At 40.3% G+C, this 19,899-nt stretch overlaps 1 protein-coding gene across 3 annotated transcripts in view; it reads left to right on the top strand.

Annotated features, from left to right (window-relative positions):
• Positions 1 to 18,826, top strand: part of HECW1 (HECT, C2 and WW domain containing E3 ubiquitin protein ligase 1) — a 439,971-nt gene extending 421,145 nt beyond the window's left edge. For all 3 annotated transcript variants that reach the window (XM_019483377.2, XM_019483376.2, XM_019483378.2), the window contains 3 exons: positions 88 to 202; positions 1,517 to 1,715; positions 13,782 to 18,826. In XM_019483377.2, the coding sequence (XP_019338922.1) occupies positions 88 to 202; positions 1,517 to 1,715; positions 13,782 to 13,893 (426 nt within the window). In that variant the 3' untranslated portion in view covers positions 13,894 to 18,826. The remainder of the gene's footprint in view (positions 1 to 87; positions 203 to 1,516; positions 1,716 to 13,781) is intronic.
• Positions 18,827 to 19,899: the final 1,073 nt, after the last annotated feature.

Raw genomic sequence — 19,899 nt, 5'->3', positions numbered from 1 at the left:
TTGTAGCTGTGGCCAGGTTTTTTATGAGAAAATGCACCTGCTTTACTTTCTATGCCAAACTGTGCTCAAGAGTGGGTTGTATTTCAGGTTGTAGACTCCAGGCTTGTCTCCGTTTTTGATGCCAGAGAGCTAGAGTTGGTTATTGCTGGCACTGCAGAAATAGACCTCAATGACTGGCGCAACAACACAGAATATCGTGGAGGTAAACTGTCTGCTGATATGTGCTAAGGCTGATATGTACTAAGACTAATTACTATTATTCCTTTTCATGAGGTGCTTCCTCAGTATTTCTCTGTTCTTCTCCTGAATCCTAAGGGATTCAGTGAAGAAAGACTGAATGCAAACTAAAGAAGTACCTCAGGATTTTACAAATATGTGTAATAATACTGGAAAAGTCTTGCAGTTTTGACTCAGATTTCACTCTACCAAAATTCCTGCTGACACAGCAAGAGTTTTGGCTGATTAAGAATAGAGTAGAAACCACAGAATTAGGCATATATGTTATTTATATGAAGACTGTGGGTGAAATCCTGGTGATATTAAGAGCAGTAGCAAATCTTCCATTGACTTCAGTGGATCCAGATTCTGTTCCCACTTTTACAACAAAATACACTTCTGTGCTGAAGGCCTCCCACTTTCCATCATTTGTTTCTTTCCGTTATTCCACCAGAATTAACACTTCAGCCTCCTTTTCCTACTGCCTAACTTTATTTGGTTTAAATGCTGAACATGGCTTGTCCAGGAGGTGTTGAATAATAGACAAATGGGCTGTCCATCAGTTCTGCAACACAAAAGGGAACTAACTCCCTGGAGTTCACCATACCTCCCTCTGAAACACAGGAGCTGTGTCTTTGCTGCTGACTGCCCCATCCTATTTGTTGCTTACCAAACAGTTAGCTTGAAACACTGAACCATTAGAAGGGTCCCCCTGTAAAGGTTTTCACATTTAATCCTTCCCCAAGGAGTGTCTTTATTTCAGTATAGTTACTGAGCCAAATCCAGCCTGGGTTTTTGCTGACTTTCACTAGCATGAACCCAAGCACAGAGACGCTAAGGTGGAAAGTCTGCCAGAGGAAGGCTTGCAGCAGCAATCTCCTTTCCAAATGCTAGAGGCCAGTGCAGCTCAAAAATGGAATCAGGCCTCTTGCTTTTCTGTAAAGCCATTAAGAGTTGTTAGAGTGTAAGATATCAACAAAAAAACATTGAAATGTTAGCACGGGTAGCCACAGTATTGAGTAAAAGGTTTGGAGAAGACCAACATAATTTGAGAGATAAATATGAGCTTTACCATACGTGGAATTTGATCATTTCAAATGAGTTGGCCATGTTAAGATCCAGGGCTGGGAAGACAAGAGACTGTAAGACCTGTGGTCATCAATCATTACTGCTGGCAGTGATGTTGTGGCAAGAAAAACTATCAGCTCACACTGCATCTTGTGGAAAATACATTGAAATAGACTGATTCCCATTTACGCTACATGTTCTTACTCTCTTGTGCACTCTCTTTTTGTTTTAGGTTACCATGATGGACACATTGTAATACGATGGTTCTGGGCAGCAGTGGAGCGATTTAACAATGAACAGCGACTCCGGTTACTGCAGTTTGTCACTGGAACATCTAGCGTGCCATATGAGGGCTTCGCTGCCCTTCGAGGAAGCAATGGGCTACGGCGCTTCTGTATAGAGAAGTGGGGGAAAATAACATCCCTTCCAAGGTATGAGCAACAGCTAAGGGGCTGTGAGAAGAGTAAAGCACAGTACTTTGCTTCAGAGTGCTTGGCCATTAAAAGCAACCAAATCAGTAAGGCAATGCTAGTTCAGCATGATACACATTAATTGTACTCAGACCTGACCTCCTTTGAATATTAGAAAATAATTAGGATACCAGTCCCTGCAGATTCAAACTCTGTTGTTAAGTTTTGGGTCAACCCCAGAGCAATGGGGGCCTGTCTTCTGCTTCTATTCATTTACAATCAAAAGGTTGATTTATAAGATTAAAAAATGGCTAGATTCAAAGCCTGTCTCTAAATTGGCCACATAGTCCCTCCCAGACCAAATCTGAATGCCTCCTCTCTGTCTTATTGCACTGTTAGTACCATTTTGTCATCTCTGTCTTCCATGAATGTATGGAGTCAGTAGGAAATTTAATGAGGAAATGGGCTTTTGTCAGCATAATGATTAAACCCAGCTTTATATATCCATCTTATCCATCCCACAATTGAATAATTTACTCACTGCCTAGTATAATAATGATATTGTATAGCATTTTTCATGAGTAGCCCTCCAAATATTATTCCCATTTTTTTACTGTTGGGGTAACTGAGGCACAGAGAAGTGTATGATTTGTCTGAGAAGACAAGTGACAGACCCAGAAATTACTCTTTTGAGTCCTAGCCCAATACTTTGTCTTCTAAACCATGCTGCATCCTCTCTAGTTCTTTTAGAAGTGGATGTAATACCACCCGTGACTTTGTGACACTGAGGCCCCTTAATTTAAAGATGCGATGGGATCTGATGCAGGATCCCAACAGTCGTGCCTCCTCCCAAGCCACACATGCATAGCAGGAAGCATGATTGTAGGATCCAGCATCGGATCCCATCGTGCCATATTGCCAGTGCAGGAGAAACCCAATCCTACTTGATCCAAGTAGCAGGCTTGGCTCCCTGTTCTCCCCTGGCTGGGAGCCCTGATCAGCTGGTGGGGGCTCTCAAGCCATAGGAGCATATGCTGCACTTCTGGGCTGGGAGCCCTGATGGGGAGCTCCCAGTCTCCGAAGCACATGGGAGTCTTGCAAGGCTCCAGTGTGCTTCAGAGGCTGAGCACTGGCCATATGTTCACTTAAAGGTGTAGTAGGTACCAGCCACTAAGTTAATACACAAAATATGTGTTTTGTGTAATAACTTTGTAGCTTATTCCTCATTTTATCACATCATTAATTGAATGGATATGTGGCCAAGTCACTATTTAAAACATGATTAAACAGTTAATCACAACTGTAGAGATTACAGTACATTTCACTTGAGATTGCAGTAGTTTTCCACATGAGGCCACATCTGAACATCAAGACACTACTAAAATAGTAAACTCTTAGCTTGACAGTTCTCCATCAGAGAATACCTCCCACCTGCACACCAAGGCTTCTGTTTTGTTTCTAAGAGGATAATCCAATGTGTTGTTTTTTAACTATCAGTCCCATAGCTGAGTGGTCTGAAGACCTCTTCCAGCAGAGAACTCCTGGGATGCTCCAGCAACCACCTTCTGGGTAACTGGAGACACAGCTGCATTGGGAATCAGCCCTGATTTCATCTGTCAGTGGCCAGCCAACAGCATAAAGTATTGATGCAAGCTTTAGAGTCAAGCAGAGATAAATTATACCAGTGCAAACTTTCTTTGGATGGTATTTTATTATTTTGGGATGGACTTAGAGAAGCTTTCAAATGTTATGCATTCTTCTTCAAGTGCAAATTGCAGCTTACCTTGTCTGCACCAGCAGTTTTCTCTGGCAAAGTCATTCAAGTGGCTAATCATAAATAGCTAGAATTGTAGTAAAACCTTTGTGTAGGCTGTCCTGGGGATAGCATGCTGCTGGCTAGGAGAATCCTTTGACTTCATCATTTACTTTGAGGTGGGGTCTGACAGAGCCTAAGACAAATGACTTCCCTGGCCTGCTGCAACTCACATCTGTTTTCCTAGACCTTGAGAAGCATACATATTGCAAAGATGGTTGTGGACACTCTGGATTGTAGATACAGAGCATCACAAAAACTACAGGTTGGAAATTGCTTAATATTCCTGCAGAAAACTCTCTGCATTAGTACTCTGTGTGGGGAGGGAAGAGAGGGCTTTGGTATTTACACAAGAACATGCCTGGGGCTGACATTCAAGTGCTAGCAAGGTAATTGGCCTCTTTCTGCTCTGCTTAGTTTTCTTTGTTAACCTAGATCTAAATTCAGTTAGCCTCAAGATATTTAAGTGTACTACCTCGTGTTTGTCTCCTGAACTTTCCCCTGAAAAGGCCTCCGCTCTAGATGAAGTTGCAGATTCTCTTAAAACCTTCTGAGCTGCTGTGTTCTGATTAGCCACGAAGAGGAGAAACACCCATTTCTGCTAAGTAATAAACCCATAGTTACCATGAATTAGTATGGTAGTATACAGGCAGACAAAGTTATGTGGGTAAGTGTGATATTTTTTATTAGACCAACTGAATAGTTGGAAAAATTGATCTTTACAAGCTTTTGGGCACAAGCACCCTTCTTCAGGCATAAGGAGAGTCTACTCTCAAGGGTCAAATAGAAGCTTAAGCCAATATGAAAAATGCAGGTCTGAATATGCAAATGCGTGGCAGGGAAGATCAGAGGAGATAGGAGTTAATAAGTGTGAGACAGCTAGGTGGGGGAGAGGGAAACAAAAGAGGGGACTGTCAACCAGTGACAAAATGTAGCAGGTAAGATGTAGAGAGGTTACCTGGGGTTTGGTAGGCAGGTTATAAAGGGTCATAAATCCAATGTCTATATTTAGTCCATAATTTTTGTATCCAGTAGATTTATGAAGTGAAGTTCATAGGCTTATCTACGAAAAGGGTTTTGTACATTCCCTTTGAGGATTAGAACTGAGAGATTGGAGAAAAAGTGGTTGTCTTGTGAGAAATGTGCCCCCACCGGTAATTGCATATTTTTGTCTTTGATAGATTTTTGGTGTGCATTCATTCTGGTACGCAGCTGTAATTGGTTTCTCCTACATAGTTTCCGTCAGGGCATTCAGTGCACTGGATGAGATATATCGCATTTCTGGAGGTGCCAATGTAAGATCCAGGAATGGTGATGGCTCTGTTATGGGACGTAGTTATTGTGGGAATGGTGGAGTTGTGTTGGCAAGTTTTATATTTCCATGGTCTGGATCTATGCCATGTGCTTTGGGCCATAGAACGTTCTCTTCTGGTCATGAGGTTGGTGAGGTTTGGTGCCTGTTTAAAAGCTTGGATAAGTGGTTCTGGAAAGATCTCTTTAAGAATTGGGTCTTCTTCTAGTATAGATTGCAATTGTTTGAGGATTTTTCGTATTGATAGTATATGATAGTGATGAAGCATTCTTGCATTGAAGCATTTGATGAAGCATTCTAGCATTTGAAAATGTATGTAACTTTATCTCAACCATGCAGTTGGTCCAATAAAACTTATCACCCAAAAAATCCTCACTTCTCGTATGGTAGTATACAGTGTACATATTACAATTGTGGAACAGTACTAACTACACACAGCACTCTAAAATATAAAAAAGAAGAGGGTTAAAATGCTAAAACTTGGGACTTCCCACATCCATAAGTACCTCAATAAAGGTTATTTAAAATTTGCGTTTAGATGCCTAAATTTTTTTTATATTTATTTTTTATTCAGACAGTAGGATAGGCATCTCTGATTTTCTCTTACACACTCACAACACAATACAAGGGTGCAGTCATTGACGCAGTTCAAAATCACCTACTACAAATCCTTCCTCCCTAACAATTGTCGTATACTCCCCAGTTTCAGATGCCTGAAAAAAAAGAAGACCCTTTTCATGTGCCCTACAAGCTTATGTCATTAATCCTAGGTATAGATTTGGCCTGAGCTTTTTATGAACCTAATGAAGTTCTTAGGGCCCAGTGCAATACATCTTATAACCATATAAATTCAATGTAAAAAAAAAATCTGTAAAAAAGTTGCATATACCTCCAAGCAATTGATTTCTCCAATTTTGAGTGGTACAGAGATGGACATTGGATTGCCACAATTCGGGGTGTTTGCAGAGGAAGTAGAGGGAATGTAGGTCTGGCCTTGACATTTCCAGATGCTTTATGAAGTCTTGAATAAAAAGTTGTAAATATACACTAAGGACCTAGAGCTCCTTCTGCATTCTCTCCTTCCTATATCAGAAGTGTCTCTTACAGTCAGTTCTTACATTGTGGCAATGCAGTGTGCAACTGCATTTTTTGTTTACCACTGACCACAGGCAGGCTGTTTCCTTTACTGCAGCACATAGTGACATCAGAAAAGATACCTGATGTGTAGTTCTGAGATAAGAGGAGACTTTTAATACTAGTGCTGATAATGCAGCGTTTGCATTGATAATGCACTTATGAAGGGTTTTGTGGTGCTTCTTCCAAACACTGTAAGGCTGTAGTGAAAACTTTTCAGTAGTTAGGAAGGTTCAGACTCCAGGAGCTTTATTCTAATCTCATTTTTGCTTCTGCTCAGGAGTAATTCTGCTAAGTCGAGAGAGTAGTACTGGTGTAAAATGCTGATGAAAGGCTGATTAATATTAGGGATGACTAGTGGATTCCTTTCAGTATGTGAGGAAAATGAGATACAGTATACAATAATCTTGTCTCTATTTACAGTGCACACAGGCAGCTGTGGTAAGGCACAGCTCAGAGATGTCAAGCTGTCCCTAGGCCTCCAGAACCTGACTCTGTAGCAAGTTCTAGCCAAAGTGTATCTGACGACTTCAAGACACTGTCAATGTAAAACTACAGCTTGGTTTCTTCCAAAGTGCTCCTCTGAATCAAATTAAATAACATAAAGTAGGTAACAGAGTGTAAGAACTTTCCGTTTGCCAGAAATCAGGCTTACTTTCCCTGTTTAATATGCAAAACTTGCCACATCTACCCCTAGTGCTGCATATTAGTAAACTGTTTTCCATGTGACAGCATCCTTCTACCTCCTGGATTTATGACTGGATCTGGAAAATACTTCCCATCTCTTGCCTTTTGGAAGAAGTAGAAGCATCTTCTCTGTGTTGTGTATAGTTTTGACACTGAAGCAGTTCCCCCAGTAGTCTCTCAAGAATTTTTTCTGATTTCCCTGCCAGAAATAGACTGAGGACTTCAGGATTTGGATCAGTGATTTACTCAAAACATTGCACCTGGCATGATCAAGCCTTTACCTTCCCTATAGAGATCTTCTGTTGAAAAGATCTGGTGCTGGCTCCTACCCTGGGGGTCTTTAAGAGGAGATTAGACGAACACCATGCTGGGGTCATTTGACCCCAGTACTTTTTCCTGCCATGGCAGGGGGTCGGACTTGATGATCTGCTCAGGTCCCTTCCTACCCTACCAACTATGAAACTATAAGATTCTAGTTCTACAGAATAATTTAGTAATTAACAGCATATTGCCTGCAAATAAAACATGGTGACAATTATCAGCTATAGTAAATATTTGATCTTAAATAAGCAGTCTCTCTCCCTATCTGTCTAAAGGTACTAATCATGTTCTTGTCACAATAGAATCCAAAAGCACCATATAACAGTTAAGAGGCATTGTGTGTGGCCACAAAGAGCTGTAATTTCATTATATCCCCCTTTCTCAGTAGATTGTATGTGTGTGTGCTTGCATGTGTGTGTACTTGCTTGTGTTGCTGTTTTTTATGCATCTATGTGTCTCCTCATCTTTCCTTTTTGTCTCTCCTTCCTAACTGCTTTATTGCAGTTCAATTTGAGAGAGACAATGATGAGATATTATTCTCTATAGTTCCTGTTTTACCATCCTTTATTTTATTGTTATGCATACATCTGGCAAAATTGTCCAGTGAGTTTATTATTGGATTTGTGCATAAATATTACTTCTTGCACTGAATTCCATACTGAAAACTAAATATTACCAGGACAGACAAATATCTGATGATGCCAGTTGACTAAGAGACCATGGCAAAACATAAGTCTTCCTGTAAAGGAAGCAGGAACTGTATTTTGTTGAAGACAGATGTACCTCTAGAGCAGGGTCACCTCTTAAGGAATGAACTCCATCAGGAACCAGAGAGATGTTTCCCTTCACAAACAAAAAGGAAAAAAATGTAGGTATCTGTGTGCAGTATGGAACAGTTTGGAGGGTTTTTTTGACTGGCCAAAGAAGAGTTAGTATGTTTGTCTAAAAAGTAAGATGAGAGAAAGAAGTGGCCCATTTCTGTCTCCTTGGCACTGTTATATCAGAATGCAAGTCTTATTATAGTCGACGGGTTAAATCTATAAAGTTGACAGGGGAGCTTTGTATGAGCATTTGCTCCTTTGGACTGTCAGCATTATAAGGATTAAGGGAAGTGAAAAAAGAAGAAGAATGCCAAGAGCTTAAAAGCTTACATGTAGTTTTTAGAGAGGACCCTTAGAAGAAAAGAATTTGTAGAGAAGACACTAACAGAGATTAAAGATGCAGACCACACCAGAATTGCCAAAACCTCTACCAGCAGATTATAAAGAAGAAAGAAGTTTTAAGTTATCAGGTTATTGTTTTTCCTTCTTTGGGACAAAGGCATTTAAGTAGGTCAAGGTTGGTGTAAATTATTTTATTTTACATTTTCTACAGAAGTAAAAGTATTTTTTTGATAAGGCCTAAACACTGCTAATTCTGGCTTGGGCTCCTCACTAGTTAAATACGCTGTCATAAATGTCAGACCCTAACAGGGCTTAATTGAAAGAAGAAAGCCTATTCACAAAGTGTAATTATCGTTTCTTCCATTATCCATGCAGTATTTCTACCTCAGTGCATGCAGATGCAGATAGGGCTAGTACTACAAAAAGTTGAGCCTTTCCTGTCACAGGCTGAACAAGGTCAACTCCTGTTGCCTTTGTAGTAGGCAATACTCCTCTGGAGGATTTGATCAATTTGCTCAGGAATCAAAAGTCAGATAATAGAAGCAGACCAGATGTTTAGTTGAGTGCTTTTTTGGTCCAGCTGGAAAATGAAGGACTTCAGCTTCCAGCTGCAAGAGCAGATGCTAATACCTTCTCAGTTGTACTGAGGAAGGAACATGAGAGGCTCATCTTTCTCCTATTCAGCCCTCTCACTTACCCATTAAGTAAATAGGCATTGGGTGTGTCTACACGTGTATTTATGTGTGCCTAAACTTAACGTACCTTTGCTAAAGTCGCATTATGGCAATTTAGGTGCGCTTCTACACGTGGACATGCTAATGCGCATTAAATTTAGGCACAAATAGCTAAATCACATTAGCAGACTGCAGATGCATTAATACAATTAATTCAGTATCTATCTGTTGACGCACACTGCATTAATGCTCATTAGTGCATCTACAGGTGTGCTAATGCGACTAAGATATTCACATCTAAATTTGATACCTCCTTTATGCAGGTATCAAATGAAGGATCACATAACCTTAACTCTCCATTTTTAGGGTACATTAAGGGTGCGCACATGTAGACACATGCCATTAATGTGGCTTAAAATGGTGATTTTAGGCTGCGCTCGCTTAAGAGGCACATGTAGACATGCCCACTGAGGACCTTTAAGGTCCACCAGGGCCATTAAGCCTGTTCCCTGACTTTAGTCCTTGCAACATAGAACAGAAGACTCAGAACATCACAGAAAAGTCATAAGACAATTTTGATCTTCATGTCTGCAATCTAAAACTGGGCTGACTCCATTGGCCTCACTGGAGTTAATCCAGATTTACATTAATGTGACAGAACAGAATTTGCCCCCTCTTCTTTATTTCTGGTAATGAACGAAACCTAACCTGTATGACGCATGTCCTGAAAGTTAATTTGCCCTTTTTGATTTGCCCTTTTTTGGGGAGGAGAATCTTTTTGTATGCCAGATATTGTGGGGCAAGATGCCACAAAAGTTTTGCCTTGATAAATATTTAGATGTTTCTAAACACCCTCCCCCTCCCACCAGTAGGGCTGCGTGACTCAGCAGTTATCTCCTATGCCCTTCTCCATACCTTGAGTCCAGTGAGGGGTGCCTTGAGTCCAAAAAGATTGAGACCACTGCTCTATGGACATACATTATATTCATTCATTGTTTTCCCAGCAAATATTGAAGGAATAGCACAAAGAAAACTCTTCTTGACTTCTCACTGCTTCTTATGGCTAAATACAGCCAGTCAAAAAGCCTGAGGCTGAATTGATTCAGTCTTTGCAGGTTAGTCTAATCTGCATAGATTGAATTGATAAGCAAGTGAACAAACGTTCAGTTTTGATTCCAGAAATGCAGCCACATGCCTGCAGCAGCCCAGGCCAGAAGCTATGGGGCACTAAAATACGCCTCCCTGCTCAACCGGAGCAGACAGTTTGTGTCATGGCTAGCCTGCTCACTCTGTGAGAGGGGATTTGGGTGCAAAGCATCCTGGGATGCTGGGGGACTGGGAGTTAACTTGAATCTGGAGGGGATCTGGGACAGAAGTTCAATAAACTGATTTAACCTAAATCAGTTAAGTCTGATACTACATCCATCCAGGTTTATCTTAAACCAGTTTTGGTCATTTTGACAGTGGTTTATGTGCACTGAACTTCTGTTGTATTACAGATTTGAACCAGTTTCTGATCACTTATACCAGTTTATGTGTAATTTATGTCCCTAGCCTATCTGTGAGATTCAAAAGGTTAATAATGGTTTCAGCTTGGGTGCAACTTTATGTCAGAGAATTGGTTATAGGAAAAGGAGCTGATCTGTGCCTGTATCCAAGTCATTAACATTAGAAGTTTGTTCCATGACCTGTGTGAGATGCCTTTGATCATTTTCATTAAGTTGTACACATTACAATAAACACCAGGGCAATCAGCATTTTTATTGGCAGTTTTAGCAAGGTCTAGTAACTGGAAAGACCAAGAGGACTATCCTTTTTTTCTTAGGGTTTGCTCCCTCTGAAGAGGATTGGCACACATTGGCAGGTCATTGTAGGGAAGCTTACGTTGCCAAAGGTTGCTGAAACAAAAACACAAATAACAATGCAAGGCTACTTATTTGCAGTGTATAACCTCCCTATGCCCAAGTTTATGAGATGTATTACAACAGTGCTTGTAATTTTTCTCTAATTCCTTTATGTTCCAAGTTTGTTTCCAAAGGAAAGTATATTTATTGTGCACTCTCTCAGAGAATGGCCAGTTTACAATATTTCATTCATAGGGGGAAAAAAAAGAACAGTAAAAACTCGCTTAATTGAAATGTTTCAGTACATGGAAACTATGTATCTGGCTGTTTCAGTTGCTTGATTGCCTTTAATGATTCACCATGGGTGCTTGATAAATCTCCCCTTCAGCTCTTTAAGTCTCATGCCAACTAATCTGCCTGCAGCCTGTTTTTCTCACTTCCTGGTTGGACTAACAGATGAACAGCAGAGTGTCTTCCTTAAGAAGGGCTCTTTTGCTTCAGTTAATAGGAAATAACATGAATTAACGGATGAGATGTGAGAGCTGGAAGCAAAACAAGGCCATTGCGTCTAAATATATCAGAGACTAGATCCTCAGATATTTGAATTACTATAGGTCTGCTGGCTTCAGTGGAGCTTTGCAGGTTTACACCAGCTGAGGATTTTGCCCTAAGTGTATATGTAATGCTAGAGATGAGCACCCCAACGTGCCTAGGGATTTGGGTAGGGAGGGGAAGAAGAAAACGTATATGTGCAATCCCTACAGAGATGTATTAAGCACAGCATGACTGATTGCTAAATTGCATTATGTTTGAAGCTGTTGGAGATATTTGGAAAGGTCAGCTTGTTTCAAAAGGGGAAAAAAACAAATGGTATTTTCATGCTGCACTGACTGGAACAGTGCTTTTTTGATCATTTAAGATTAGGCTCCTTCTGTCTTGAGGCCTCCTCCTGCTCTCATTTAAGTGTCAGCCATCTTGAAGTTTCTCAACCACAGAGGTTACAATAAGGAAAAGGAATACAACAGAGATGCAAAACTAACCAAAATCTTTCTCCATGACCAGCAGCTCATTTACATTAATACACAAGCTGGCTAAAAAATGGAAAAACTTCCCATTAAGTTTTGTATCACCTTTTGTTGAATTTTTTTTTTTTCAATCAGCTTACACTGGGAGCCGGGACCATCATTTTGCTGTATTTGTACAGTGCCCTAAAACAATAGGTTCATGAGTGGGACACAAAGGTGCTACTGTAATACCAATAATAACTATAACAATAACAGCAATAAATATCTTAACCTGAAAACACAGCGTATGATGGCTGAGGTGGGCTTAGAACCAGAGTCTCCTACTCCCTAGGTGAGTGAGATAACCACTGGACTATGTAGTTAAAGCATGGGAGAATCTTTTTCCTCCATCTAACACTTATACATTCTGGGGTTTTGCCCAGCTACAGTTTCAGAATGGATGCTTGCCCTGGCACATGGATACAGAACTGTGTACCTGCCCATGCAGAGGATAGCCCACTGAGGATGCTTAGTAGCTGTGTGGACACTTGCATATCTACTAGGGCTGTGCGAAACAGCACCATTTTGTTTCGACTTCGGTTTCACCATTTCGAAGAGACAGTGTTTTGTTTCATCATTTCATTTCGAAGCACTGTTCCATTTCATTTTGTCAAAACCGTTTTGCTGTTTCAGTGTGTTTTGACATTTCATCTATAGGCTATAATGGGGAATCATGAAAATGCCTAGAACATTGTCATTTCTTGTCTGATTTGGATGAAAATTGCAGGGATGGTAGCCCCTTCTGAGGGCTTTCATGTCACCTGCCAAGTTTCAAGGAGATAGATGCAGGGATTTCTCAGAAACAGCACCTCAAGATGCTGACAAGCAAAACATATGTGACTTGCTGACAGTGGCAGCCTTCTGTCATCCTGAGTGCAGATCTGGGGGCCCGCACCCCCAGTAGGGCTGTGGGGTTGTGCTGGACTCCTCCCCGGGGTGCGGGCCCCCAGATCTGCGCTTGGGATGACAGGAAGCTGCCGCTGCCACCTGGGACCGATGCTGGGTGCAGGCCATGCCCAGGACCAGAAGGACTGGTGCTGCCGCTGGCCCCAGGCAGCAGCAGCAGCAGCTTCCTGTCATCCCGCATAAAGATCTGAGGGCCTGCAGCCACGGGAGGGCTGTGGGGCTGTACCAGACTCCTCCTGGGGGTGCAGGCCCACCGATCTCCTCAGGATGACAGGAGGCTGCCACTGCCGCCTGATCGGCTCTGCCAGCCCCACGGAGCTCAGGCCGGTGGCGGGAGGCAGAGTGCAGCCCTGGCTCTCCCCTGCCTCCCACTGCTAGGCTGCACTCTGAGCAGCTCTGCCAGCTGCAAGGAGCTCAGCCTGGCAGCAGGAGGTGGCGGGAGAGCCAGAGGCGGAGCCACTCGGAGCGCAGCCCTGGCCAGTGGTTCTCCCCCCGCTCCCACTGCCAGGCTCAGCTCCATGGGGCTGGCGGAGCTGCTCAGAGTGCAGCCCAGTGGTGGGAGGCAGGGGAGAGCCCGGGCTGCGCTCCGAGCGGTTCCACCGGCCCTACAGAGCTCAGTCTGCCGCCGGGTGGTGGAGCACAGCCTGACTGTCCCCCGCATCCCGCCACTGGGCTGCTTTGAAACTCAAAATGTTTCAAAACATTTTGACTGCTCCTTGTTTCGTTTCAAAACTGTTTCAAAGCCTTTTGTTTTGTTTCAGTTTTGCTGTATTGGGCTCAAAGCCCGTCAAAACAGCTTCGAAACAAAACACCCTTTGAAATTTCGTACAGCCCTAATATCCACATTACATGTAGAATAGGATCTGTTTAAGTGCCAAAAATGGCACTTAAGTTACGCTTGTTGAAGTCCATTTAGGTCCATAAAATAAAACAGGATGAAACCAAGTTAATGCTTGGTTTATCTATGTATATGTATTTTCTGTTTGGTGTACATGTCATTTGAAATATGCTGGGTCTATCAATTTGATTCTATCTTACTTCATTTTATTTTGATATTCAAGTTTATCCTCTTTACTTGTCTAAGGACGTAAGTCAACTTCAATCAGAGCAAGTCTCTCATCTGTGTATTTGTTAAATTAAACTTACACATTGTATTTTTCCATTTGCAGGGCGCACACATGTTTCAACCGCTTGGATCTTCCACCCTACCCATCTTACTCTATGCTGTATGAAAAGCTCTTGACAGCTGTTGAAGAAACTAGCACCTTTGGACTTGAGTGAGGGAATTTAGGCACATCTGGTGTTTTCCTAGCTGATGTCATCTTCCTTCTCCACCATCATATGGTCTTGATTTCCCATGATTTTTATTTTTGAAAACCAAAATCAAGATTGACAAAAGCTGTGCATGAAGAACTGCCTCCCTCTCAGATCTAACCTTCATGCTTTCATCCTCAGTTTCAAATGGACTGCTAGCCTGTATGCAATAGAAAACAACTGTCTCAAGGTTTCTGTATATCTCCACATACCTCCATTATTAACAATGAAAATACGAATGCAAGTTATGCTACACTTGACCAAATGTTAATAAATGTTTACTTTCATCTACGTTGATTAAAAAAATTAAAAAAAAACCCTCATCAAGCATTCCAAGCTTTTATATGCCCATATCTTCTAAACAAAGCCACAGTCATCTTACTTTCTAGCAGTTGAATCCAGTACTGGGGAGCTGGTCAAATTTTTTTTTCATCCATCCTTGGTTTTTCCTGTACATATAGTCCATCCGAAAGACACCTCTGAGCAAAACTGAAATTTTTATACATGAACTCATGATCCACATCAACTGCATCAGCTGGAACTGCTCCAGTCAGATGGTGCAGATAAGACACTCGAAAACAAAAACCTGTAAAGCAATGCAAAGTATTCCAGCAATTGCTATGATTGTTACTTGCCTGTACAAGAAAGAACTTGCACTTCAGAGATATTGGGAGGGGCATCTCTATCATAATGTTTACCATACCAGAAGCACAAATTTGTGCACACTCTAAAAGGATGTCTCACTATGTAGCATAAAGGACAAGGTTCCCTTATCTAAATATTGTACATGACAAGGAGAAGGGAAGTAAGAAGAATGTTCTAATCTTATTAATATCTTTAGGTTCTGTTTACTGATTCTTTGTTATCTGATGTTTAAAACCCTGCCTCACAAATGAAAAATCTAGACAATCCCATCACCTATTGTCAGAAGCCATTTATTTCTCATTGAGCAGGGTTAACATATGTTTGCTTATATATTTTTTTTTCCTTTTCTTTTTTCCTTTTGTTTTTGAATGCAAACCTCCATAAACTCAGAACTGGATATGCACAGAAGGGTTTTGCCAAGATTCCATTAAAAGCGAAGCTGCAGAGAATGATGGTGGTTGTCAGGAATAAAGGAGATTGTATCTCACTTTTGGTTATATATTTGTAACAGTTCCTCTCGGAGTGAAGCCATTGGTCCTGTTATGTCACATCTAGCCCATTAAAGACCTGACTCTTTTTTGGTACCCAGTTCAAACATCTTGGTCATTAGTTTTGTGGGCTTCGTCATTCAGCTGCAAAGGCAAGGCATAAGACAGCAGGCTTGTCTTTGACAGTAATTCTGGGCTTTCGTATCAACCTCACAACAATGATTGTGTCCTACTTTTAACCCTTGCTGCCCTTGTTTTCCAAAACTAATCATGGATTGAAAGTGTTTGTCTTGACTGGGAAAAGGAAAGTGGCCCTTTATTTTCTATCACACTACCAGCTTAATATCTGCGAGCAGCTCGCATGGAATAGCTGGTGGTCAAATACCATATCTTTTTGTGTGTCTTTTATTATGCTAGTTGTTTTATAGCTGACTGTCAGAACACTGTCAAATCTGTAGACTAATTCAACACCAAACACATTCTCTTTTCATTAACTTTCCACTTAAAGAGTGTAGTCAGGCCCAGCCTCCCCATACAGTTTGACTGATCAAAATTATAATAATTCCATCATTGTGTGCATAACAGCATTGTTATTTTTTAATGTTTTTTTCCCCTTTGATTTTTGAAGTCAGTATATGTCTTAAAAGCAACAGGCAAGGGAGGCTTCTAAACAGTAATATTATATGCTGGGTTCATAGCATACAAGGAAGATGTAGAGTGGTCCGTTAATTGTTTTTCTAATATTTCAGTCATTGTAGTATGTGATTGTACATGTTTAATAAGTATTTATTTCATAATACCCATTCTTGCTTATTATTTGTAATATGGTAGAACATATAGATCCCAGGGCCTCATCGTGATAGGCACAGTAAACACAAGCCCTGTGCCAAAAACTCTTAGCCCTTACAAATTGTTCAGGAACCCACTTCTTCATGAGAGCATTCATTACATTGGAATGAGAGTGAGATACAACAGGATAGTCATAGCCTACACTTCAACATGCAAACACCACCTCATTCAGCAGGAGCACCATGTATACTGAGCCATGAAGCCCAGTTACTTGTATAAGGATCCTATTTTATCCCTGATAACATCTTTACAAAGTAATCTGCATTATATTCAATGCTGGGTGTCTTCCAATAATAAAAGAAAACAAAGAGAAGTATCCAACTGGTTGCTCCCAGTTTAGCCAAAGGAAACAGTACATCAAGAACTGTCTCACTAATACAAACAGGGAAAAAATTCCAATCTTTAGAATACTGTATAGTTAGGATTTTTTAAAATATTTAAAAGCTATATTTTAGTAAAGAAATCAAACTATTTTTTGTAGCATACTAAAAGATATTTGTATTTCGGAGACGGCATCTAGACCCAAACTGAAACAAGAAGGAATCCTGAGTTTCTCCTTTATATCAGGTTCTGATATTGGCAATATACAAGGGGGTAGTGTAGGTTGTAGGCATCCTCACATTTGGCAGCCACCATTTCTAGCTACTCGTATGTTCCTGTTTCAGTAAATGTATGGCATGGCCATCTATTTTCCAACAAAATGTCTCTGACAAGTGCACAGCATGGAATTTTTTATTTTTTTTTAAACCTGATTTCTGACAAGTCTGATGGCAAGAGAGTACCAACATCCTACATATTTTTGGATCAAAAACAACATGAGAGGAAAACAGTTAAATCTGCATTTGTTCGTAATCTTTCTAGTCAGGGTTTTGCTACTCCTGTTACCAAATCATTAACACCAGAAGAAAGAAAACATACTATATCTGTTTGCCCTTCTTATCATCCTGCCTGTGTTCTCTCCCCCTGACACCCTTGTCATCTGCAGTGTATGAAAGTTATTGACATATCTGGGATATCAGGGTTTGAATTTAGCTTACATTTCTTAACAGAAACTGTCCATTCATTTTGTCTTCTCTGTTTGTTGATTTTTTTTACCACATATACATAGTGATGTATCTTTTATTCTTCTTCAATTCAAATTCTCCTACTTAGCTATAACTCAGAGAGACTTTTCTGTTCTCTCTCCAGGTCTGTATGCTCATTGTAAAAATAATGATCACTGTAAACTTGTTCTTCTGTCTTTCCACAGAAAAAAATTGCAAGGTTTTCAACACAGCATATTACTGTGAAGCAAATGAGTAATACACACTAAAAATCACAATCCATTTAATTCCCTGCTTCACAATTCCTTTATCATCGTGTTGGATCATCATACAAAGATGTGATAACAGTGTCAATAGATCTTAGAATGCAAGAGAAGAAAAAGAGAAAAAACTGATAGGTTTTGTGAATGACAATCTTGGAAGGAGCTAGTCAAAAATTACCACTAGTTGATTGGCTTCAAGAATTCTGGGTTTGGTTTTCTTGGTGTTGTGGTTGTTGTTGGTAGTAGTGGTTATGATGGTGGTGGTGATGATCGATTAATTTGTTTCTGAAATTCTGGTGAGATGCTAGAACTCAAAGCATGAATAAATGTTAAGGAAAAAAATGTCTTAAGCTAAATCCTTCACCCTCCACACTCAAGTGGTCCTGTAGACTTCATCAGGTCTGCCCATGGAGTAAGCTATACTGTATTTGATCCAGTATGAAGACAAATGTATCTTACTGACTGCATTAAGTAAAATATTTCCTTATTTGTTTCAATATGCAAAGGTTCACAGTAGTCTTCCGTTTAGACATCTGAGACTGACATTTTATGTTCTGGAGTCCAAAAGCACCATAAAGCTGAAAGGAAGCGGACCAAACTAGACCTCATATTTTAGGGAAACTGAGTTTTGTGCAGTTATAGCATAGAAATTTTTTTTCCAGTTTGCTCTGGTGCCAGTGAATCTTTTAGTGAACTGTAACCTAAATTTTGAGTTTGCAACTTAATCTGAAAACTATGCTGCTTTTTTTAGTTTCTTTCTGGGGGCAGAGAAAGGCAATTCAGGTTTCAACAAATATTTGATGGCTTATTCCATGGCTTCAACTGAAAAAAGTTGGAGACTGAAATCCCAAATAGCAAAAAAAAAAAAAAAAAAAAAAAGGAACAGGGGTGGAGCAAAATTTGGAAAATAAAAGAGTTTTAGAAATTAGTAAAAATATATATACACGCTCAAACATATATATGTGCACGCACACTCACCTATGTGTGTACAAGAAGAATTAAATTCATCCCAAGTGTTAATCCTAAAAAGGGGATGGAGGTCCAGTAGAAGGAGTTTGGTTTTGGAATATTTTTGATATCATGAATATTCACCCTGTGTTCATAGCAACATGAACAGAGCTTCCCAGTAAAGATTAAACACTTTCAGTCAAATGCAGACCAACAGACCTTTCTACAACTAATGCGGTGCTTTTTTTATTATTCTTGCTGTACCTCAGTGTTCGTTATTTAAAAATTGACTGAAATATACTACAAATCTGGGATAGGTTTTCCAGTTATCACAAGGTCCAAAAGATCAGCTTGTTACTTTCTATCTAGTGAGTCATGTAGTCCCTTTGTTCTTGTAGCCAAACAGATGCCTGTAGGTAGTAGATATTAGGTATAGTAAATATTGTATCCTAGGCCGAATTCCCTGCAGCTTCCAATTTATCTAACAGAAATGTCTATTATGGTTTTGTTAAGTACGTCATACAAGTCAATGGCAGGAAAGGTCCTCATGGTTAGACTGATTTTGCTTCTATTGACAGAAAAATGTCACATGATACTCAGGCTGCGCTTTCTATTCAGTCATATCACTATAGAGGAATGTCAATAAAATCACTTTGTTATGGCATTGTGTGTACTGTTTATTAAAAATAATTTATTTTGTAGAGGATGCATTTTATCCTAACAGGGCAAATTCATCCTTGGTGGAACTTCATTGACTTGTGGAGGTGTGTTCGCAATCATCACAGTTGGATCTGGTCTGTTATCAACATAGCATTTGGGCAGTTTCAGTGTTCCTTTTCCTTCTTTCACTGTTGTGCTTTAAGCCCAGATCCTTACATGCATAATACCAAAAGTTGAACTACACAAATGTTTGAGGGTTGCAGTAGCTTCAGTGGCCTATAGATTTGCACTGGAGTACATATACACAATCAAAATGCTCAGGCTTTGTGAAGACCGGCTGAAGGTCAAACTTGCCCTGAATAACATTTAACTTTGTTTTATGTTACAGAAATTTTACTGACAGATGACAAAAGCCATACACTTGCATGTCTCTCTCTCTCTTAAGCATTATTTCTTGTATTGCTCTCTTCTAAGCATAATTGCTTCTAAGTATAATTGACCACAGTGGGTAGATGATTGAATAACACATGCTGGGGCTGAGGATAACTGTTGACACCAACTAAATGGATTCTCTGGGACTCATGCCATAATATGTATATTTCTCAGGTTTTCAAAATTGTGGTATCACAGTCACATTTTATGAATGTGACGTGGTACTGTGGAATAAAGAATGCATACCTTAAATATGCAGTCACTATGGAGGCAATGTTTCCAAACTGAGGAAATGTGAACACATGGAAGGGTCCCCTGAGAAAAATGATCAATGCTGCATTGGTCACAACATTTAGAATTAGGTCAAACAAAATATTAACATGCATCCTATTGACAAGAAGATGCATGTAGGTGATGGTGAAAAACTGGCGAGGCCCTTCCTGAGCATGAGAGAGACAAATCCTCTTTCAGGAGGTCCTGTTTTGAGCACAGCCCAGCCAGGCCTAAAAATCAAACTTTGAATCTCTGCTTTTGAAGATCAAGATCCTTCACTAATATTGAAATACATGAGGAGTAGCAAACTCAGAACCCAGGTAGCAGATCTGCCACAGCAGCTGAAGAGGCCATGGTGAGAAATTGTTTTGA

This window comes from Alligator mississippiensis, chromosome 5 (assembly GCF_030867095.1).
Source record: "Alligator mississippiensis isolate rAllMis1 chromosome 5, rAllMis1, whole genome shotgun sequence".
Classification (NCBI taxonomy): Eukaryota; Metazoa; Chordata; order Crocodylia; family Alligatoridae; genus Alligator; species Alligator mississippiensis.
This window is presented reverse-complemented; position numbering and strand designations above follow the sequence as displayed.